Here is a 20,795-nt window from a genome sequence, read left to right as displayed (position 1 = left end):
TTCAAGCATCATGACGTAAAAATAAAAGAATCTCTCACTCATTGCGAGTATTGGAGCTACTTTGGTAAGGTGTTAGCAAGTTCAGGCAAGTGCCCGTGGTCTTTGCTGCCAGACTCCAGTATTGAAACACTTCAGCGTTCCGTTCGTACACTTATCCTTCCATCACCATGGCAAGCAATATCGCGGAATGACATCCCCGACGAGAGGCTTGCTTCACAGGCTGGTCCATTGCGGTGCTTGATCTTCTGCGTTTCCCGGAAGAATGACTCTGGATAGAGACCTGCTCCCTAACGATACCAGGAACAAGCACGACAGTATCATCAGCTCTGGTAGCACTCATTTTACGAGCAGAAACTTGACGACCTGGCTGTTTCTTTTAAACTAGCATCTTGCTCCAATTGTTCGAGGCAATGGCTTCATGCCAAAGACAGGTGACTTTCCACCCCAGAGAGAACAAAAGAGGTAAGGATCTCGATCACGTCAACTGCCACCGTCTGGTGAAGAGCAGGGAGCCCATACTTACTGTCCGTGACAGTCTTTCCGACTGAATGGACTGCCATGATCAGAAAACTGCTGCAACGCCGAACACGAACATCATCCCGATCCACCAGAGGAGGCTTACACGCTCGTAGCGATCCCGGTGGCAGACAGACCCAACGATCCTCGCAAGAATGCAGCACGGTACAAAAGTACTCGTACAGCCAGCGCTCACCCTACATACGTTCAAGGATCCGCTTCACGACAAGGACAAGATAACAGCAGATAGTGAGTATACCGACTAGACGAAGCGAGTCCGTGCTGGTGCTAAAACGACACAAAAACGAAACGCAGGCGAGCGACACCGCGGTCACCACGATCGCCCCACAATCCGTTCCACCTAGGTCCCTCGGGGACCAGTTGCCACAATAAAAAAAAAAGATCGTAGGACAGTGCGAAGTTGTGAGTCGAGCGAGTCGAGTCCATCGAGATTCGGAACCCTTCCGACAGGTACGCTCGACAGCGTATGATAAGCAATGGGCGCGCGAGCCTTTCTCACCCTGAAAGTGTGAACCTCTAAAGCCTAAGTAAGAGTAACCGACAACGTCCATGTATACCGTGAACCAGATAGACCAGATAGGAAGAGATGCGATGACGATCAGGGCAGTGATGGCGATGGTGATGACATATGCGGTGGTGGGGTGGTAGTGGTGACAATGATGAGGGAGGAATGCAGCGCCGCGTCATGTGGAGGGTGTGGGAGGAGCGGCGGCGGCAGCGGCGAACCGACTAAAACTATAAGCAATACAGATTAAACACAATTAAAACGAGCCTACGCCGCCTCGTATCGAGTCATCAACGTCTAAACGTTCCCCGACCCGCCATATTTACCTCGCCCTGTTCGGTTGGTGGCGGCTGCGCCCATGAACCCGACGACCCATTCTGTGAGGGTGGGTATGGCCTCTGCTGTGACGCATAAGATCCCTGCTGTGAAGGGTACGGCCGATGAATAGGCGCCTCGCGGAAGCCATCACCCACTACAAGCCCAGCCCCATTGTATGCGGCGGGCTGCGCTGGCGGATACTGTTGCGCGGGCGACTGATACATTGCCTGCGGCGGCGAGGCGTAACCAGGCAGAGACACCGTGCTCTGCCCTGGCGGGAGGAGCGGTTGCTGATCGTTGTAGTTCAGGTCGAGACGCGAGAGCTCGATCTCGCTCTGCTGCGGCCCGCGCGAGAGGTAGCGGTCGTAGCCTGGGACAAGGGTAGGCACAGGGGATGCCCGTCCACCCTCGTACATAGGAACCTTCGAAGGATAGATCGACGCATTGTCCGACATCATCATCGTCGTCGACATGGAGCGAGCGTCCCAATCCAGCTCTCCGCGATCGCGCTGGTAGAGCGCAGGATCGTACTCGAGGTTGTTCTGAAAGTTGAATTGTCAGAGATGTTTATCACAGTCGATGACTTTCAATCAAGCACTTACTTGATCGACAGCAGCAATTCTGATGCCCCCAGGAATAACCTGCGCCTGAAGTGACTGTCCCCCATATTCCTCCACCTTTGCTTGTCCGTGGCTAATCTTGCCCTTGTACACCTCCGACAGCAGCGGCATCATCTTGGCATGCAGCATTGGCGTGAACAGCTCTGCGTGCAGAGCGGGGTGCCCGAACCGTTTCTCCAAGCGGTTGCCGCTCATGTCCGCTCGTTGCGAGTGCACCTTCGCCTGACGCAACTCATCCTCTGTCGGCACGTAGTACCGGAACGGCCGATCGAACACGCGGTTGGTGTATACCTTGAAAAGCATGACAATGATGATTGGCGGTACAGTCGCGACCCACGCAAACGACGTCCAGCCATATTGCAGACCGATCGCTGTCCAAAAGCGTCAGGATCTAAGAATGCTCAGCGCGGACAATGGAAAAAATCAACGTACTGAGAACCATCAGCGCCTGCATGAGGAGAAGCGACACCAGTAACCTATTGATGACGGGGTTCCACAGACGCTGCATGGGGGAAAATAAAGATGAACAATGCATCGAGCTTCGCTTAAACGACCACATACCCCACCAGTCTCCACCTTCGAGACGAACACAAACATCAACTGATATTTGTAAACCCAAGAACTGATCCAGAAGACGATCGCCGCAGCTACAGCGACCAAAGGCGCAAGGGGCGCGAACACCAGTCCCACTGTGCCCATGAACAGCTGGACACAGAACTCGTTGTCAGCATAAATTGCTTCTAACAAATACGGCTCACTCACAATATTAGAGCTACAATCATGAGCAAGAAGTCCCGAACGTCAGCATCAGCAATTGCAATCGAGCGATGTGAACGCACTAATAAATAGAGTACTGGAATTCAGGCGGCTGGGTCCATTCTCTGATGTCCCTGGGAGTCCGGCCGAACAAGCTGCGTGCACTCAATCAGAATACTGGACTTACACAACTCAAGGTGGGAGGCGGGCTCACTGTGTCTTAAAGAAGATCAAGACAAGGTTAATGATCTGAGCGAGATCAAAAACGGCGAGGAAACCTCTCAGGCTGTTCGCAAGGTGCGGGTGTTGTTGTGAATGACAGATATCACGGCAGTGTAGATGTCAAACACGTACGGGAAGAATGTGAGCCAGTATGAAGACTGATCAATATACGTCCTGTTGATGGTTGCCGGAAGCTCTGAAGCGTGAATGAGTGGTGTGAAGAGATAAGCGATGAGAGAGAAAGCGCACTATTCAGGTTATCCACGATCTCTTGGAAGCTCTTGTGCTGCCCAATCTGATCAATAACTTCCTTGACGGAATCTACCATGCAACCGTAAGTAGACATGATCTCTAAGAGAAGACCACATGGAAGCATCGCTCACTGAAGATGACACCGATCAACGTGAAGATGATCAGCTGTGAGATGACCAAGAACGCGAAATATCTTGCGAGTACTGCGCGGTCCAAGCGCGAATGTGTCGTCGCGCCCTGGTACTGAGACAGCCACCGCATTGTGATGGGCAAGAAGAATCCGAAAATTGCTGACACAGCCGGAGGCAGGACACCAGAGACGATATTGAACGACCTCGGCGATGAGTCGGACCAATTTTGGAGGAACGGCACGAAACTGGTGAGCTGCGTGAGGTGGCGGTGAGTCTAAAAAGCACCATGCAAGGCTAGGCATTGCAACAACACTCACCGACGACAAGTTGGCCAGGATGGAGATGACGAAAAGAGGGACGGTATTGAAGAAGCAGACGACGACGAGCCAAATCCAGCCCATGGTCTTCTTGCGCAGGATCTCTCCATCGGACTTGTTCAAATTCTCCCAAATCTGATGACGAGCTCCTACATCAACACGGGATCGTTTGCCCCAGCAGTCAAAGTACCATACTCACGATGTCTTTGGGGTTCGGAGCAAGCATGATGGTGGTCCCCTTGGGGTGCTTCCGTTGGAGCAGCTGTGCCACGACGTGCGCGTAAGGGACGGCAGCCATGGAAGCAAACCCATAGCTCTCAGGCTTGCGGGTGTCTATCTGATTCCGGTAGTCTTCCACAGACTGCTCCATCCGCTTGAGCTTCGCCCTGCGCACACCGAGCAAACAAAGACAATGACGTCAGAAAAACGCGCATACGGGCAGTGCGGAGAACGAAGACCGACGTGTAAAAATCGATCGCGTCCTTTTTGGTGCCACCGATGCCCATGAAGCCACCGATGCGAATGGTAGGGCGCTCCTTGGCGATCTTGCCGCCCTTGAGGTACCGAACCAGGACCTTCTCCAGCTCGCGCACGGTCTCGTTGTGATACTCGATCAACTCCGGGAGCTTTCCCACACGGCGACCGATGTGCACCGAGGTGGTCGGATAGGGCACTTGCACAGTCTCGAAGACCGCGCGAATGCCCTCGTCGGACTGGTACTTCTTCGGGACTTTGGTGACGGCGAGGGTGCGGGCGTAGAACGACTGGGTATACTCTGGCGAGCGGAACCATTGGCGCCGGAGCCGCACCATCGCGCGCCAGTTGTACCAGATGCCGATGAGGACGACCATCGTAACCATGTATACGGCACCCACGTGGACGAACAAGATATTTCCACTGACATCACGGATGGTGAGTAACGAGAGCAAGGTCCTGTCTTTCGAGTCGATATTCTTCAAATTGTAGGTCACGTTGACGGGGATGAGCACCGCGCAGGTCACCGCGGCGACGCCTGTGTAGATCCACCGCATCATGCGGAGAAAGCGAAGAAAGGCCGACGCGTCGAGACCGATCTTGTCTACGAGTTCAGCCTCCTTGGTCCTGGCGAGAGGAGATATCCAGCCTAAAATGGAGCTGGATATCCGAGGTGGCTTTTTGTCTCCGACGTGATACTTGACTTTGGGTTCGTAGACAATCTGGAGTATCCGATCGAGCGCGACCAGAACGATGAACACGGCGCCTGATGGCATGGAAGAACGACGTACCTTGTTCTTTGGTCGTAAAATATTAAACGCAATGATGGTTCCGGCCTATGAAGGCTTATTGAGTACCCCGCCTGCTTCGCGCTGCTACCGAAGAAAATGCAGAACTGGTCAAGGCTCACAGAGATGACCGCCATAAGAAGCACTTGGGATGCAACAGCTTCGGGCGCCAGCGTCCGCGTGTCCGCATCCTCGGAGATGATGTCGCCGACGTTCGACATCCTGTTGCACTGTGTCGTACAAAGCAGACGTCCAGGAGAAGAGAGAGGCGGGAAACGAGAGTCTGAACGAAAGCGAAACCCGGTATTCGGGGGCGTTGAGGGGGGTCAGTGAGTTCTGAAATCGCGGGGGAGGGCGGGAGGGGGCGGGGGCGTGTGCAGAAGGACGAGGAGGGGAGGAGAGAGAACAAGAGGGCGCACAAGGCAGCAAGCTGGCCAAGCAACAATGGCCAGGCTTGCATATCTGGCTTACGTAGCCGATGCCCTTTTTCGTCCAGATCAGGCGCTGACACTCCGCCGGAGTCTGCCTCTCTTTTTGCCCTTGCATGCACCAAGAATGACGCTGCTCGACGCATCGAATGTGGTTCACCGTGCTTGCGCCCACGGTCGCAGCCGCGCCAAGAGCAGACAGACAATTCAGTAGCATTTTTGCGACCCTCGGCGGTCTGCAGGAGATACTCGAGCTACCCTATGATGCAGAGCCCAGACGCCGTTCCCACCACCCTTGTAACTGGAAAACCACTCCACAGATCCCCACACTCCGAGAAAGTCCTCCCAGCTCCGCCCCTTCCATGGCCTCAACAGTGCCTCAACTTGCTTCTACTCCCTTGCACTAGCTTGTACTGGAAGAAAGCACCGCGTCCTTGAACAGGGCTGATCCAATCGGAACACTATTTGCTTTCATCGCAATGCACCGCCTGTGGAGTGATCTGGAGAAAAGAATGCGCGCGCCGCCGCGGATGGCTTATCCGCATCCATTTGTCAAGCGACTGCGACTTCGAGGCGGGCATCACGCAGCCACTAGCCGCCATGCTGTGCTGGGGGGCGTTGGCAATGGCGAGGACGCAGCAGAGTGGAGCACCTACATGAACGATATCTGCATCGAGCGACATGATATTGAAGGCCGTCGACACGACCACCCCAAGTGAAAAACAAATAAGAATTAAAAATAAAAATAAGAATAAGAACATCTTAGAGATCCGCGTTGCGCATCGTAGGGTCAATCCAAGGCAGACCCAGCGTGTCGAAAACCTCCTTCTCCGTGCGCGGATATATGAGCCTCGAATCGCGCCGCCGAGTGCTGAGCGTCCTCGTCAGTACCGCGAAAGGCATCGATCCCCGCCCACTTACATCCCAGAGCTATCGAACTTCAGACCGCTGTCCAAACGACGTCGTCAACCACGACGCGCGAAAGACGTAACGCGTTGGCACACCCACCGTCCCTTCGCCCAATACCGCAAATCGCGCTCGAACATCGTCGAGCCCGTCCTGCTCAACCGACAAGTCCGTCACGAAACACAATCCGCACATTCACGCGGTCCGTGACACATAAAGGTAGAGAGAGACGCACCAGCCGACGATCGCCGTCCAATACGTCTCCGGCTGCGCGAAGATAAAGTCCACCCTCCGACGGAGACGACGCGGCCCCCCCGAGTCCGCGCTCGGGAGAACGAACACCGTGAGCGCCTTTTCGAGCGAGTCCCAGTGCGTCGTGCGCAGTGCGTTGTGGGCGTGGAAGCTCGACAAGTCTGCGACCATACCAAGCAAGCAATGCACCCCAAGGTAAGTAAGTATGCAGGGAACCCGCTGTGTGATCAAGGGCGAGTTCTCACGCATGACATGGGTGACGAGGCCTAGTAGGTCACATCGTTCGCCGTTTGAGGATCCAGAGCAAAAAGCGAGGTGAGACGAGCTCGCCTTTTTGATGCAGCCATGCCATCGCGCGCTTGCAGAGCCCCTTCGCCTGATCACCGTCCGGATGCGTGAACACGATATCCACGTCGTTGCTCTCTGGCTTTCCACGCCTATAGCTGTGCCGTCCGCCCGCCAACCCACCGCACCAACCAAAAAATCACGTGCGCATGCAAGCCAAACGGGACAGAGAGTGCACTCACCCGCCGACGATCGTGCTCACACATCCCGGCTGGACCACCTCCACCTCAGAAACGATCACACGATGGATCTCCTCCACCTCAGATCGCGGTATCCTAAACATTCTCCGCGCATCCGGTCAGTCTCAAACGCGCTCTCCGCCAAGCCATCGAAACTCCAACACGGGTGAAGACACAAAAGCAAAACCCACTTCTTGCCCAGATCCTCTCTCAAACCCAACGCGATCTTCATCCAGGGCTCCTCCCCGTCCTCCTCCGCGTCGATCACCGCGCCCCGCAGCAGCGCCTGCCCAGGCTCATCCGCCGCAGCTGCAGAATCGTCCCCGTCCCCACACGGAACCCTCACTTCGTAGTATTTGTGCAGGTCCTCGACCGTGCGCAGCCCCAGCGCGTACAGATTGCGCGCGGTCGTGGTCCCGATGCCATAAACGGTCGACAACGCCTCAAGCGCGTGGAATCGCGGCGAGGCCAGCGTAGACTCTACGTGCGATGGACATGCGCGCAAATTCGGTGAACGATAGGTCCTGGTGCGCGACAGAGGGGGCTGGTCACGTACGGACTTCGACGATCTGGCCGGTCGTCATATATTGCTCGACCTTGGTCGCGGCGAAGGTTGGGTATATATTGTATATGGGTCGTTGGCTATATACTGCGACATTTTTGTGAACTGACCATCGTGAGAAGCTTCTCGCCGATATACGGCAGTTTCTGCACATCGCGCGTTGACGAGATCTTGCGCGGATAAGCTAGACGTACCGCGCTGAGCACGACGGCGCTGCGCACAGAATGAAGCCCTGTAAAGTACCTTTGATGACCTGCGCGACGACGGTGAGAATGCGCGCGAGACTCGAACAGGACGACGCACCGAGAGCGCGCGCCGATAGCTCAACGCGCTCCGCTCCTCGCCTTCCAGCTCGCGCGCGCGGCGCATGACGTCGAGCTGCTCGCACAAGCCCTGGTTCGCGCAGACGAGGGGCGACGCGCGCAGGCACGAGAAGCGCGCGCCAGAGTCGAGCGACGCGGCGTCGAACGCCGGCGGCGGGGCGGGCGGGAGGAGGTGTGCCGGTACACGCGGGGGCGACGGCTTGTCGAGGGACAGGGCGGCGCGGGTCGGAGAGCGGGCGCTGCTGTCGGATTCGCGGCTGGCGATGGTCGTCGTGCGCCGCAGATCTTCCACGGCGGCGTACTCCTCGCACGGAGCGGCTTTCCCGTCCCTCACGGAGCGGCGCAGCCATTCCGGCGTAACCACGCACTTCGTCTTCTACATACGCACGATGAGCCGTGTGCCTGCGTCTCTGGCTGGAGGAAGCAGGCCGCTCACAGCCGTCTCCCAGTCCATATGCCTCTCCAGCCGCTTCCGCATGGTGACCGCCGTCACGACTACGTCCGCCGCGTCCGCGGTCTGGCACGCCTTCACCCCGCAGCGCGCGAGGAGGGCGAGCATCTCGGCGATGGCGGCGCTGTCGAGCTTTGCGTCTAGGATGTGGACCTTGAGGCCTTTGAGAGCGTCGCTGGCGCTGGTCGTCGAGGGAGGTGCAGAGAGCCTGGGTTTCTTGGGTGGAGATATTTGTATTTCTGAGGGCGTTTGCGATTTGGAAGAGGAGGTCGATCGCTGGGTCGGCGAATTGGGGCGTTTGAGAGGCATTCAAAGAGAGATCAGCCGGAGACGATATATACAGGAACTTGTTGAGCGAGTGTGTTTTCGAGCGCAGAAGACTTTCCTGTGGGGTTAGTCGCGGTCGTCGTCGCTGCGAGAGGGAACAGGTCAAGATATCCGAGTTGAACGCAAAGCCGTTGTCGTCATCTATTGTAAGGCAGAGAGCGATAGCTACGTCAGTTGAAACCGGATCTGGAACCAGCCACATCGGTCGGCGAGCGCGTCGGCCAAGGTTCACCACCGCCAACCACAACCACAACCACAACCACGGGCTCAACGTCCCCAACAAATTTCAACACAGCAGAATGTGTGCACCGTGCCACCATTTAACATCGCCAGTACCAGTACTCACATGCTCGGCGCTCGTCAGTTCCAACACACAATCAAAAGTCTGAGCCAGCCATTCCCAAAGCAAACAAAAAAAGAGAAAAAAAGCGAGGCCATTCAACGGACTGTCGCAGTGCCACGGACGGATGGAGACATTCATCAAAGGCTACAAGATCAACCGCCACAACCTCGCCAAGCTCGCAGACATCCCGGTCGCCGATCTCCGCATCCACTCGGCCATCGACGTCCTCGTCCGCGCGCTCAACCGCGACGGCTACTTGTTCATAGGCGCAGCGTACGACGCCGACCCCGTGACCGGAGAACGCGTGATGGAGATGATCGTGGTGCTCGAGGAGCACCCCTCTGAGGAGGCGTTGCGGAGCGAGTCGCTGAGTGCCGCCCCGCTCGACGAGACGGTCGCCAAGGGCGTGGAGATGGGGCTGCTTGAGGGCCCAAAGATCTGGGAGCGCTTTGGCTAGAGCTGAGTTGTATATAAGTTATGCGAAACCATATGTCTGCCGTATAGATTGGATCTGTAGAAGTCGCGAGAGCTGATATAGGGTCCACAGGATCAAAGCGCGATTTTAGGAGATAGAAGAGTCGCGCGTCTCGTGGAAAGAGAGAAACCGACGATAGCGCTGATCGAGCCGGTCCACTCGGTGATGTTTCCTAGCCTTGGCCCTCATGTACGTATAGGCCAGCCGCAGACCGTCGGGCTGCAAAGCCAGCATCGGCGCAGACGATGGATCAGAGCGCGCCCGGCGCATCAGACTCGATGGTGGTCAGCGGGTCAGCAGGTTCGGAGGACAGGGTCTCTGGGGCGGGGGTAAGCCACGCATCTGTTGACGGCGCCTCGGAGGGGCATCACAGCGCTAAGTAAGTGGTGCTGATGGACGCTGGTGGGGATCCCCTAAGTAATCGGAGGCCTGCGATCCCATCAGACGCCGGGCGAGGGGAACGACCGGCCCAGTGATATCGGTGCTGTACTGTAAGCAGCGAACGATGCCGTGCTCAGCGCGCGAACATGACGTGTGGGAAGGCCGTGTAGTACTGGAGCGTGTGCGTGCGGCACGGGGTCGGCGTAGCGAGGTGCGCGACCATTGTGCAGCGAGGGCAGCATTATGTAGAGCGGTGCGTATCGAGAGGGACGGTTTGTTCGGGTGCGGGGATGATGGCATACATGCGATGCACAGAGGGGGACGAACGCGGGGAGAAGCGAGCGACTCGTGCTTCGCGTGCTATACGGTAAAAAGGATGTCCCAGATGGCTTTGAGGGGTAGCTCTGGACGTGTGGGCGTAGCGTGCACTGGGTGAGTTGCGCGGGGGCAGGCAAGAAGGCGCACGAGACGCGACGACGAGAGACCAGGGGCCTGTCGCAGAGGCGCAGAGGGCGTCCCAAAGGCGTGCGCGAGTGCGGCACTGGCGTCGCGTCTGCACAGAGGCGAGCAGAAAGGGCACGGGCGCTGCACATGCGGCTCCGACGCGCGCAATCTAGCATGATACTGGAGCACCTCGCTGCGAGAGATATAGGGTCTATCGGTCCAAGTTTAGACGCGAGTTCTATATATATATATGCGGCGCTGCGATGCTATTGTTCTGGTTTGGGGGGGCCCAGTGACTGCAGCGGCGGACCGCGGTGATGTCGCGAGACGCAGGGGCAGGGGACGGTCATGGCACGGCAGAGGGGAGTGGTGGGAGCAGGTGGGGGGTGTGCACGGGCGTCATTGTTTTATTTAAAGGCGTCGAGGACCGAAGAAAGTCCCGGTGGAGGGCGGAGCCGCAGGTAAAAGTAGATGGGGGTGACGTGCGTGGGGGAAGGGCAGCTGGAAACGGGGGTGTGCGGGGGATTGGACGGAGCTCGGGGGCACCTCGGACGGGGCGGGCACGGGAGTGTGGGGAGGACGGGTGCGTTCTGGGGGCGGGTGCGAGCGGGACGGGACGGGCACGCGGTGCTCACGCGAGGGCGGGGCTGGGCCTGGGAGCGGGCAGAGGAAGCGACATAAGCCCGGACAGGCAACCGTCTTTTTCTCAACCACCATCAAGCCATCACCCGACTGCTCTTCTATCTCCCCTGCCTCTGCCCTCCTTACTTACAACCCTCCACAGTAATCTACATTCTGCCCCAGTATAAGTACCACCCGCCCCGCCCCGCCTCTGCCATGCTCTCCGAAAAGCCCTTCCTCGCCCTCTCCATGTCCCAACTCATCTCCCCAGACGCCCCGCTCTCCTCCCCGCTCTCAGACTCCGGCCCCTGCTCCTGGGACCTCCCCATCTGCTCCCCGACCGCCCACACCGCAGCCGACCCCTTCCCCTTCGCCTCCGCCCACGCCCCGTACACGCCCTTCGCCTTTGCCCACCCCCCGTCCCCGCCGTACTCCATCGACTCGGCCCCCTCGGGTATGGCCTCCTCGGGCCCCGCGTCCCCTGCCCCCGCCCACCGCGCAGTCCTCCGCCACCTCCGCGCCTCCCCCTCCAACCCCGCCCCCGACCCCCCCTGCCTCCCCACCCACCAGCTCTTCGACCTCCCCCCGACCCCGCCCTCGCCCTCGCCCCCGCCGTCCTCGCGCCGCTCCCTCTCCCTCGAGCAGTCCTACTCGGACGACCACAGCCGCCACGAGCACCACCCGCAGCAGGCACGCATCCAGTCCGCGGGACGTGCGGCCGCGTCCAAGCGCGGCCTCAGCCCGGCCTTGCCCCCGCCGAAGAAGCACCGCGGCACCGGCGAGCGCGTCAGCACTCGCGACTTCATTCCCCCCGACGTCAGCGGCCTCTCCAAGCGCGAGGCCCGCCTCGTCAAGAACCGCGCGGCCGCCTTTCTCAGCCGACAGCGCAAGCGCGAGGAGTTTGAGAATATGGAAGTGTGAGTCCCCTCGCTGCTGTCCCCACCACCTGTCGCCTCGTCGCGCGATTTGCGCCGTTTGTTCGCCGCTGTGGGGCTTTATTTTCGTCCGTCCAAAAAGTCGGCTTCTGGGTCCTGCAAGCCCGTTGCCTCACACGACCCAAAGCGAAGCGACGCCGCGAGAAAATTTCACCCCCGCTCGTCCCTTTACGCTACTTTACCTCCGAATTTGCAATCAGAAAACTCACCCACGCCTATTGCCCCGCGTTTGCCGCACTACAGCCGCGTCGCCGAGCTCGAGCAGGAAAACGCGCGCCTCCTCGCCCTCGCCCACGCCCACCCGCAGCAGGGCGACGAACGCCAGCCCCACCAGCACCGCCACGCGCACGAGCCAGACCACGACCAGCCCGACGCAGACGAGCTCCTCTCCGAGATCGACGCGCTGCGCGCACGCCTCGCCGCCGCGGAACAGCGCGAGCAGGCCCTCAGCACGCAGCTCGCGAGCCCGGCGCGCGCGGGGGTCAAGCCGGAACCAGCCGAGCCGCGCGTCCCGGCCTCACCCGCCCGTGCCGGCACCACGGCCGCCGCCCCGTCCGCGGCGAGCAAGCTCGAAAAGACGAGCGCGATGAGCCTCCTCGTGCTCCTCTGCGCGCTGCCCTCGATCTTCTCCCTCTCGGGCCAGCCGCAGCCGCAGCCGCAGGCGCGCACGCACGCGCACGCGCACTCGCACTCGCACTCCGAGGCCCGCGCGGCGTTCCCGTTCTCCGGCACGTTCCCGCTGTCCGCGCTCCCGCCGCACCCGCACGCGTTGCTCGCCGCCGCGGGCAGCGGCAGCGGCAGCCTCGACCTGGAGCGCCTGGGCGCGTGGGCGCCCGAGTACGGAGGCGAGCGCGGGTGGCAGCGCGACGGGGACGTCGATATGGACGGCGGGATGGGGTACGGGGGCGGCGTCGGCCTCGGGGGGTTCGGGATGGACAGCGGCGTCGGGGGGCTGGAGCTTGATTTCGGGTCGTCGGAGGAGGAGGCGGAGCCGCGCGCGCAGAAGATCCAGTTTGTGGACGCGAACGCGGCCGCGCTCGGGCTTGGCGCGCTGGACATCACGTTCGACGCCGAGCGCACGCCGCGGGGCACGATCCGCGTGCGCATCCACCCCGCCACCGCTGCAGCCGCCGCGGCGTCTTCGTCCGCCGCATCGTCCGCGGCGCCGTCGTCGGCCGCGTCGCCGTCCGACGCGTCGAGCGAGGACGACGCCGCGCCGCGCACGCCGCCGTGGAACGACGCGCGCGCGCTGAGCGCGCTGAGCCCGTTCAGCGCGAGCTTCGCGATGCCGACGCCGATGCCGACGCGCGCGGGGTTCTCGCCCGCTGCGACGTCCCTCGCGTCCGGGTCCTCCCTGTCGTCCTCGTCGTCGTTCTCGTCGTCCTATTCGTCGTCGGCGTCGTCGGCGTCGTACTCCTCCACGGGTGCGTCGTCCGCGCTGTCAGCTGCGTCGGGCTATGGGGACCCGTTTTTGGGGATCGGGATGTCGGCGGCGGAGGTGGGGTTCGGGGGCGGGCTGGGGTTGGGCTTGGGGCTGGAGGCGGGGTTCCCGGCGTATAGTAGTGCGGATTTGGGGTCGTGGGCTGGGTCTGGGATGGGATCGGGGATGGGGATGGGGTGGGAGGGCAGCGTGGGCGCGGGCGCGGAGAAGAGGCGCGTGAGGATCGCGATGAAGAGCGTGCCGACGGCGGAGGGGGAGGCGGGCGAGTGGGAGGTCGAGGTGTGCTGAGCGTGTTGCCGTTCGCTGCTCGCCGCTCGCCATACCGCCGCACCGCCGCCCGGTCTCTGGGCTTCCTCTCGTCCGGTCGCCTGTGCTCGGCGTAACCCCGCCGCCTAGAAAAAAAGCTGTCTATGCGTGTTTTTCTTTTGTTTATGCGTCTCTTCTCTCGCCCTCGTCCTCGTCCTCGCATCCTATGTTCTCGCGCCCTATGTCCCCCCCCTCGTCTCCTCTCGTCGTCTCGTCAGCATATAACATACATTACCATCGGACCGCATGTACACATGGCATTCACATACCCGCTCCACGCACCTCGCTCGCTTGCTCGCTCGCCCGCTCTTCCCTCCTCTTTCTCTTCCTCTTCCCCTCGTCCTCTTCCCCCCTCTTCTTTTCTCCCTTCTCTTTTCATTTCAGTTCTTTACATTTTCAGTTCATTTCTTTTCAGCGATGTTCTGTCCGGTTCTGTTTCTTCGCGCATTTGGTCTTTGGTTTTCTACGTACGACGGTGTCTGCCCGTTCGTGTTCGCTGCGGTAATAATTTGCTTCTGCTTTTGCGTTTGCTGTTCTTTTTTATGTTCCTCGGGATTCGGTGTATATATACATACACATACACATACACATACACATCCAACACGTCCACCGTGTTTTTTTGTTTGTTTTCCCCTTTTCGCCCCCTTCCCCCCCTTTATTTGTCCGTTTGGTTGTTGTGAATATCTGTCTTTGTCCCTTGTCCTCTGCCCCTCGTCTTTGCGTCGCACGTACGGGCAGAGCTGAGAGCACCCCCGCGGTGCTCTGTCTCCGGTCCGGGTCGTCGTGTGCAGGTTTTTATTGGCTCTCGGCTCTTGGCTCTTGGCTCTTGGCTCTTGGAAAAAACTGGCCTGTGTTGGTGCGCCTTGGTACTGGTACACACGTATAAGTTATGTGCATTTGTGTGCCCCGCGGTAGACCGCACCCCCTCTCATCTCGTCTCGTCCCGTCTCTTGAATCACTCATGAGAAAAACGACAGAAATGGATACAGGGAGCAGTCGACGGAGCGCGGTCGGACTCGCTGCAGTCTGGGGTACGTCTGTGTGTTCAGCGGCAGAGCGGACGGCGCGCGACGCAGCGCTGTCGCGTCGGGGAGAACACGCTGGGCGGGGCCGTTGTGGGAGATTCAGCGGCGGGGGCGCTTTCGACTGACAACACACGAGGGGGGTGATAATATCTATGCCGTTCTCGAGGTGTGGCACGCGACGGACTCGTACATACGCCTCTTTGCGGACAAAATTCGCGCGCGGGGACGGGGATGTTGCTGGACGCACTTGCTGCTGGCTGGTCCTGACCATCCCGGCGGTGGCGAGTCCCGAGAGGCAAGCACGCACGACGTCTTCTGAGGCTATGGATATGATCAACGATAATCATAAGGAGGACACGCGATGCCGTGTGCGTAACGATGAATGGGGATGATGCTCCGATACCATTAAGCCAGAAATGTACCGTATAGATCTAACCCAGCACCCCCCAATAGGAGGAGAGGCACACTGGGAGGCCCCGAGGCCCCGTTCTTACAAGAACGAGCCCCCAATGAGCTTCCGCAGCCGCTCGATGACCGGCCGCTTCTTCTCGTCCACAGGCCCCGCCCCCGCCTCCTTCTCTTGAGCCTCAGTCTCGGCGACCCGCGCGCGCGCGCTCTCCCGCGCGGTCTGTAGGACCCACTCGCGGCGCGACATTTTGGGAGGTTGGCGCGTCCTCGGCGCGTCGGGCTCGAGGGCCAGCTGGGGGGTGTCGGACGGTGTGCGTGTCGTGGCCGCCAGAGGCGGCGGGAGGGCCGTCGTGTCCGCGGGTGTAGAGGGAGAGGCGGGGGGCTCGTCGGCCATGGGTGTGATTGGCTCTCCGAGGTCGAGAGGGGTCCAGGCTGGCGGAGGGGAGTCTTCCGTCGTCGTCCATGCCTCGTCCGACGCAGATGGCATCGCGGAATCCGCTTCCCGCGAGGGGACCACTTTCATGCCTTCTTGGTGTTCCGGGTGTGTCTTCTTCCACTGGTCGACCACGGTTTGCCAAAACTCGTTGGCGGTGTCTAGGTTCGGTTGGGGGACGGTGACGCCCGTGCCGGTCGAGAACCCTCCCCAGTGAAGCCATCGCAGCGCGAAGAAGTACCCATGCCGCACCTGCTTCTCCCTGTACGGCACGCTGAAGTTGACATAACCTGTGGAGGTAAGCATTGCTGTTCGAAGGAGAGTGGAGAGAGGACGCGCGCACCTGCATGCTTCACTTCCACGTCGATGGTTTCAAACTGTGGCTGCTTCGAAGGGTCCTCTGCAGCAGCTTGGACCTGGTCTTCGGCTTCCTTGAGCTCCTCCTCAATTACCTCCGCAGGCTGCAGGTCTGCGGGGGCAAGGAAGCGGTGAATGTCCGCGAGGCCGACGCCCCCATCGTACAGTTTCTTCGCCGGCAAGCGCATCTTGATCTTGATCCCCTCCGCGCCTATCCGCTCGCGCCCGGAGTCGTCAGCGAAGACGGCCCAGAAAAACCCCTGGAGGCTCGTGGGCACTTCGTGTTCCTGGAACCGCCGCGAGAGGTCAGCAGCGGCGTGGTCAACGCGCGGTTCGGTGTCGGGCGCGGCGCCGGGCGCTCAAGCACGGAGACGCACCCGCAAGAATCGAAAATCCTGGATCCTCCCGAACCGCTGCTCGAGCCCGCGCACCAACGCAAACGCCTCCGAGACGTCGAATAGGTGTCGCTCGGGGCGGATGTAGATGGCGTTTCGCGTGATGGTAGTCTCTTTTGCTATGAAGGGGCCGAGGCTTTTGCGTGGGATGGGTGGGTCTGTCGGCGTCCAGTTGCGACGCGGGGGCGAATCTCTCGGCGTCCAGTTGCGACGAGGGCGAGCTTTGCCGAGCGGTTCGTCAGAGAAGGTGGAGTAGGGGCGCAGTGCTCGCTTGGCCGTCGATGCGAGCGACATTTTGGACGTTCGTGTGAGAGGGAGCGAGGAGGATGCCAGCTACGGCGTCGGAGGCCTGCCAGACAGCACTTGGTAGAATTTGTGGACAGTAAAGAGCCGATAGGTATATAGTTATGTAATTTTGGTACCCGAACCTGTCCTGATAACTCCCCACCGCCGGCTTGCGTTGCGCGAACGCTCATGGCGACTCTGGACGCCTTCGTCGACCGCAAGAAGCCGCTGCCAGAGTCTATCGCCACCTCACAGGAGATCCGTGATCGCTCTTCAACATTCACTGGCAACATATTTCGCGCGACCACCCCGGCCGAGGCGCAGAAGGCCGTCACCCATCTGAGGCGCGTCGTGCACGGATCCAAGCCCGCATCTCACGAGATCGCGGCGTGGAGATGCATGGTGTTGAAGCCAGGGAAGACCGGACTCTCGAGCGATGACGATTTTGAAGTGCAGGAAGGCAGCGACGATGACCAGGAGAGTTGGGCTGGCAGTCGTGTTCTGAAGGTGATGCAGGCGGAGGCCGTCATCGATGCCGTAGTGATCGTGAGTCGGTGGTACGTCCTGTGCTCTATCCCATTTGGCTATATATATACTACGAATCGAACCCCTTGCTTTGGATGCCGCAAAGGTATGGAGGCGTGATGCTCGGCCCTATCAGGTTCACGCACATTGAGACGTGTGCTCGTGAGGTCTGTCGCGCGTTCAGGCTGAAGGATGAAGTGGAAGACTGTCTCTCCACTCTCAACACCTTGGACGATATCCTCACCGATCTACGTGCAGAGCTGAGCAGGCTGAGGGCGCTGGCAACCCCGGTGACTGCTGGTCCATCCAATGATTCGTCCACTGAAGGTGTACAGCTGCCGGCGAGGACTACGAAGAAGAAACAAGATTATTCTGGCTTGTTGAAGGACCTTGATGCAGCGAAGGCGAAGAGGCTGGTCACAGCTAGAGAGAATGCTATCAAGAGCGTCAAGGCATCCATTACAAAGGCGAAGACAGATGCTGGGCTGTGATTTCACGCCCTGCTCTGGTGCGTTTCTATCGGATTCTCGATCTCTGAACATCATTTATTCTCTTCACATTTTATCACCTGGACCGCCCTCTCAACCTCATTTCCATTCGCCCTTTGGTAGCCTATACGCTTCCATGCGTTTCAACTTGCCAATCTGAAAAGCAGTGCGCGGATCATATGCCTCGGACCACGGAATCGATGTTCCTCCTTTCGACAATGGGCGACGACCATCGCACTCTCACACATTTTCCCACTCTTCGCTTCGAACGGTCGCCATTACTTTTCATGCACACGCCTTCAGTAATATGCCTCCTCGCAGTTGCCCGCACAATCTTCGTCACGACTACTCCCAAATAGCTACTTGCCCCACCTAGGAGCCCTCGACGGCCTCCAATAGTCCCCAATCAGCACTTTGAGGCTCCTCCGAGCCACCCTCATCAGATTTGCGACTCCCCGCCCCCTGCGACCCTGCCCTTTGAAGCCACTGACCAGTGGGTCACCGAGTCTGATGCGTCGGCCGCCTCCGAACGGCGCGCTCTGATCTATTGTCTGCGCTGATGCTGACCAAGCGGCGTGTCATGGGGAATTCGAAACACCCGACGCTCTGTGGATTTGGAGCACGTTGACCCTGCACCGGGCTGGTCGGGGTGCCAGTACTAAGCAGGGTCTATACGTACGTGGCAGCAGAAGCTAGAAAGCATCGTCCAGCGGATTGGTTTCATCAACACTGTCATTTTCTCTTTCTACGAGACATGCGGCTCTTGTTTCTGCTCGAATTGCGTTTTCATCCTGGGGGCCCTATATCAGCCTTCGTGACTTTGATAGAATCAATCCATACCGCGCACAATTCACCAAAGCCATACCATGTACACATGTACTCGATTATGACTAGTGTACAATCAAGCTCTAGACAGCGCGCTCCCAGATCTTTGGCCCATCAAGTAGACCCATCTTCACACCCGCGGCGATCGTCTCGTCAAGCTCAGTGACACTCAGCGACGAGTTTTGGAATGCCTCCTCAGAGGGTTGCTCCTCGAGCACTACGATTATCTCCAACTCACGTTCTCCATTCACGGGATCGATGTCATATGCTGTCCCTATGAACATGTAGCCATCGCGATTGAGTGCGCGGATGAGGAGTTCGATACACGTCTATGGACTGGCCCTACCACATGGCTTTTAGAGAAGTCGACGGCCGGTGGGAAACCCCGGTCCGTCCGCCGCGTATGGATGTGGCTTTGCTGAGGTAAAGGATACCTGCCTCCCACCCATGTGACCCAACTTTAGGTTGGATCGAGCAGATGGAAGGGGTGAGTTGCTCGGGGTCAATGGGACCTTTTCTCACAAAGCGCCACGCCTCGATCAGGGTCCCTCGCTAGCGCTAGCGTTGTCCGCCACCTTGCCTTGTCCGCCGCCTGTGTTCGCTTTATCCTCTCTCAATATATATACCTCGCGAGCGCGAAGGCAGTTCCTCATTCTGAACTCACTGCTGCGCACTCGCAGCACGCGCTACGTACATCTAGTTTTTCGTCCCACCCACCATCCCTCTCCACTTAGATCTCTCTACGCTACACTAGTCTAGTCTTCTGTATCTACATAAGCCCTCCTAGAGTTGGCTTGAGGTCGGCCCCAGGACCTAGTCCCGAGGCTTGCCTTGAGTTCTCAGGGGCCACAAATGTCATACATTTGTCATGCCTGTTGAGCCCGGAGAATTTCGCTTCCCTTCTCAATTCAGTCGCTTCTTTCTCGATTTAGATAACGCTTCTTCCTTTGTCACTCAGTCACATTGAAGACCACCCGGTAACTTGGGAATTGCCGACTGCGTCGGCGTGACCTTTGCTTGAGCTTAATACCAATGTGTATCTTTGTCAAAACTTAGTAAGTACTAGTTGTTAATTTTTAGCCACACAAGGTACTTCAAGATCAAAATGATTTAGGACCCATAATTTTCTATATATTAATGAGCATGCTTTTATACTATGTACCAAGCATCCCATTTAGCTCTTTTTCTAGAATAAATTATAGACATAGTGCAACAACAAAAGGATTAGTACAACCTTTGTGCAATCTTGCACACAACATTGCAACCTTGAATACTCTTACATAACCTTTTTAGTAACTGCACAATATTATAGTGTCTATTAAATTTCTACAAGTATCTGTGCAACCTTCTACAGCTTCTGCATTATTTTTTCTTACTATACTAATGAAGTTCTAGTAAGCATGTCACTATGCTATGCACTAATTGCTCTAATTATGCAGCTTTTTACATCAGGAAAACTCGATTATTACTTAATAAACTTAGTGTCCTTTTTTGGCTGTTTCAAGACAGATTAAGAGCAATAAGATGCTTAAGATCTCCATCTTAGTCAAGATCTTGCTCTTAATCTGTCTTAAAAAAGATAATTAAGGATGGTAGGTTGATTAAGTAATTATCGAGTTTTCTTGATATAGTATGACACTGAAATTGTCAGTGCAATTTTTTAGGCTTCTATACAATCTTGCACACAATCTTAGCTGCTTTTTCAATTAGTATGCCTTTATACCATGCATTGAGCACCTAAATTTGTATCTTTTTTAGCATAGATCTTAGCTATAGTGCTGCCTCAGAACCACTAGCATAATCTTGCAGGCTTTTTTGTGGTCTTGTGCACACTATTGTGATCTCAAATGCTCCTGTGTAACCTTCACAGTAAACACATAGTCTGACAGTGCCTGTGTAATCTTTGTTGGCTTTCACACAACCTTTGATAGCTTTTGCATTCTATTCTACTATATTGGTAAGACTAATAAGCATGCCTCTGTATTGTGCACTAATCCCCTAAATTTTACTATCTTTATAGCATAGATTTCAGCTATGGTATAACTTAGAAACAACTAGTATGGTCTTATGCACAAGTGACCTCAAATACTCCCATTATGCAATCTTGCAGTACCTATAAAATCTCTGCAAGCTTTTATATTACTTTTCATACCTTTTGCATTATGTTTTCTTATTGTATTAATTAAATAGCATGCCAAATGACTTTAGCAGTCCTTGTATAGCACTTGCAATCCTTTTTTCAACACTTTCAACCTTAGAAATCTTTACATACTGATGAATGTGCTATCTCTCTAAGTGCTAAGTGTTATGATCAAGTCTATTAGGGCCTCTTTGGCTGTCTATTCCAATAACAATCATCACAACTACTAGGCGGTTCCAATCATGGAGCATACATTATGGTATAAGGTAACATCC

General features: G+C 57.4%; 8 protein-coding genes across 8 annotated transcripts; 4 read left to right on the top strand and 4 right to left on the bottom strand.

Annotated features, from left to right (window-relative positions):
* Window positions 1-598: 598 nt before the first annotated feature.
* On the bottom strand, window positions 599-5,141 carry HETIRDRAFT_482685 (uncharacterized protein; the record flags this gene model as incomplete). The annotated part of the gene is made up of 15 exons (XM_009555056.1): window positions 599-1,902; window positions 1,963-2,351; window positions 2,413-2,482; window positions 2,542-2,685; window positions 2,743-2,752; window positions 2,820-2,891; window positions 2,951-3,022; window positions 3,091-3,154; window positions 3,208-3,279; window positions 3,342-3,594; window positions 3,659-3,793; window positions 3,858-4,044; window positions 4,121-4,854; window positions 4,924-4,968; window positions 5,043-5,141. 15 exons carry the CDS (start codon window positions 5,139-5,141, stop codon window positions 1,333-1,335), a joined length of 2,916 nt encoding a protein of 971 aa, XP_009553351.1. The 3' UTR covers window positions 599-1,332.
* A 401-nt stretch (window positions 5,142-5,542) lies between these two features.
* HETIRDRAFT_482681 (uncharacterized protein) lies at window positions 5,543-8,675 on the bottom strand (the record flags this gene model as incomplete). Its single annotated transcript, XM_009555054.1, has 12 exons — window positions 5,543-5,951; window positions 6,005-6,219; window positions 6,270-6,296; window positions 6,351-6,407; window positions 6,490-6,657; window positions 6,785-6,949; window positions 7,034-7,126; window positions 7,222-7,510; window positions 7,587-7,626; window positions 7,703-7,776; window positions 7,889-8,291; window positions 8,352-8,675. The coding sequence occupies 11 exons, from the start codon at window positions 8,673-8,675 to the stop codon at window positions 6,111-6,113; spliced, it is 1,749 nt and encodes a 582-aa protein (XP_009553349.1). The 3' UTR covers window positions 5,543-5,951; window positions 6,005-6,110.
* HETIRDRAFT_423496 (uncharacterized protein) lies at window positions 5,556-5,950 on the bottom strand (the record flags this gene model as incomplete). The annotated part of the gene is made up of 2 exons (XM_009555055.1): window positions 5,556-5,738; window positions 5,834-5,950. 2 exons carry the CDS (start codon window positions 5,948-5,950, stop codon window positions 5,556-5,558), a joined length of 300 nt encoding a protein of 99 aa, XP_009553350.1.
* Window positions 8,676-9,160: 485 nt separating the features above from the next.
* HETIRDRAFT_120540 (uncharacterized protein) lies at window positions 9,161-9,493 on the top strand (the record flags this gene model as incomplete). Its single annotated transcript, XM_009555053.1, has 1 exon — window positions 9,161-9,493. The coding sequence occupies one exon, from the start codon at window positions 9,161-9,163 to the stop codon at window positions 9,491-9,493; it is 333 nt and encodes a 110-aa protein (XP_009553348.1).
* Window positions 9,494-10,653: 1,160 nt separating this feature from the next.
* Window positions 10,654-13,621, top strand: HETIRDRAFT_431082 (uncharacterized protein; the record flags this gene model as incomplete). Its single annotated transcript, XM_009555052.1, has 4 exons — window positions 10,654-10,797; window positions 10,833-10,919; window positions 11,141-11,874; window positions 12,136-13,621. The coding sequence occupies 4 exons, from the start codon at window positions 10,654-10,656 to the stop codon at window positions 13,619-13,621; spliced, it is 2,451 nt and encodes an 816-aa protein (XP_009553347.1).
* Window positions 13,622-14,799: 1,178 nt separating this feature from the next.
* HETIRDRAFT_412774 (uncharacterized protein) lies at window positions 14,800-16,607 on the bottom strand. The gene is made up of 3 exons (XM_009555050.1): window positions 16,240-16,607; window positions 15,849-16,149; window positions 14,800-15,794 (listed from the first exon to the last, which is right to left on the bottom strand). Exons 1-3 carry the CDS (start codon window positions 16,549-16,551, stop codon window positions 15,667-15,669), a joined length of 741 nt encoding a protein of 246 aa, XP_009553345.1. The 5' UTR covers window positions 16,552-16,607; the 3' UTR covers window positions 14,800-15,666.
* Window positions 14,817-15,056, top strand: HETIRDRAFT_164913 (uncharacterized protein; the record flags this gene model as incomplete). Its single annotated transcript, XM_009555051.1, has 1 exon — window positions 14,817-15,056. The coding sequence occupies one exon, from the start codon at window positions 14,817-14,819 to the stop codon at window positions 15,054-15,056; it is 240 nt and encodes a 79-aa protein (XP_009553346.1).
* Window positions 16,608-16,731: 124 nt separating the features above from the next.
* On the top strand, window positions 16,732-17,558 carry HETIRDRAFT_332476 (uncharacterized protein; the record flags this gene model as incomplete). Its single annotated transcript, XM_009555049.1, has 2 exons — window positions 16,732-17,099; window positions 17,174-17,558. 2 exons carry the CDS (start codon window positions 16,732-16,734, stop codon window positions 17,556-17,558), a joined length of 753 nt encoding a protein of 250 aa, XP_009553344.1.
* Between the last annotated feature and the right edge of the window lie 3,237 nt (window positions 17,559-20,795).

Source organism: Heterobasidion irregulare, assembly GCF_000320585.1.
Source record: "Heterobasidion irregulare TC 32-1 unplaced genomic scaffold scaffold_14, whole genome shotgun sequence".
NCBI classification, from domain to species: Eukaryota; Fungi; Basidiomycota; class Agaricomycetes; order Russulales; family Bondarzewiaceae; genus Heterobasidion; species Heterobasidion irregulare.
Note: the sequence above shows the minus strand (reverse complement) of the source record. Positions and strands in the feature narration are given on the sequence as shown.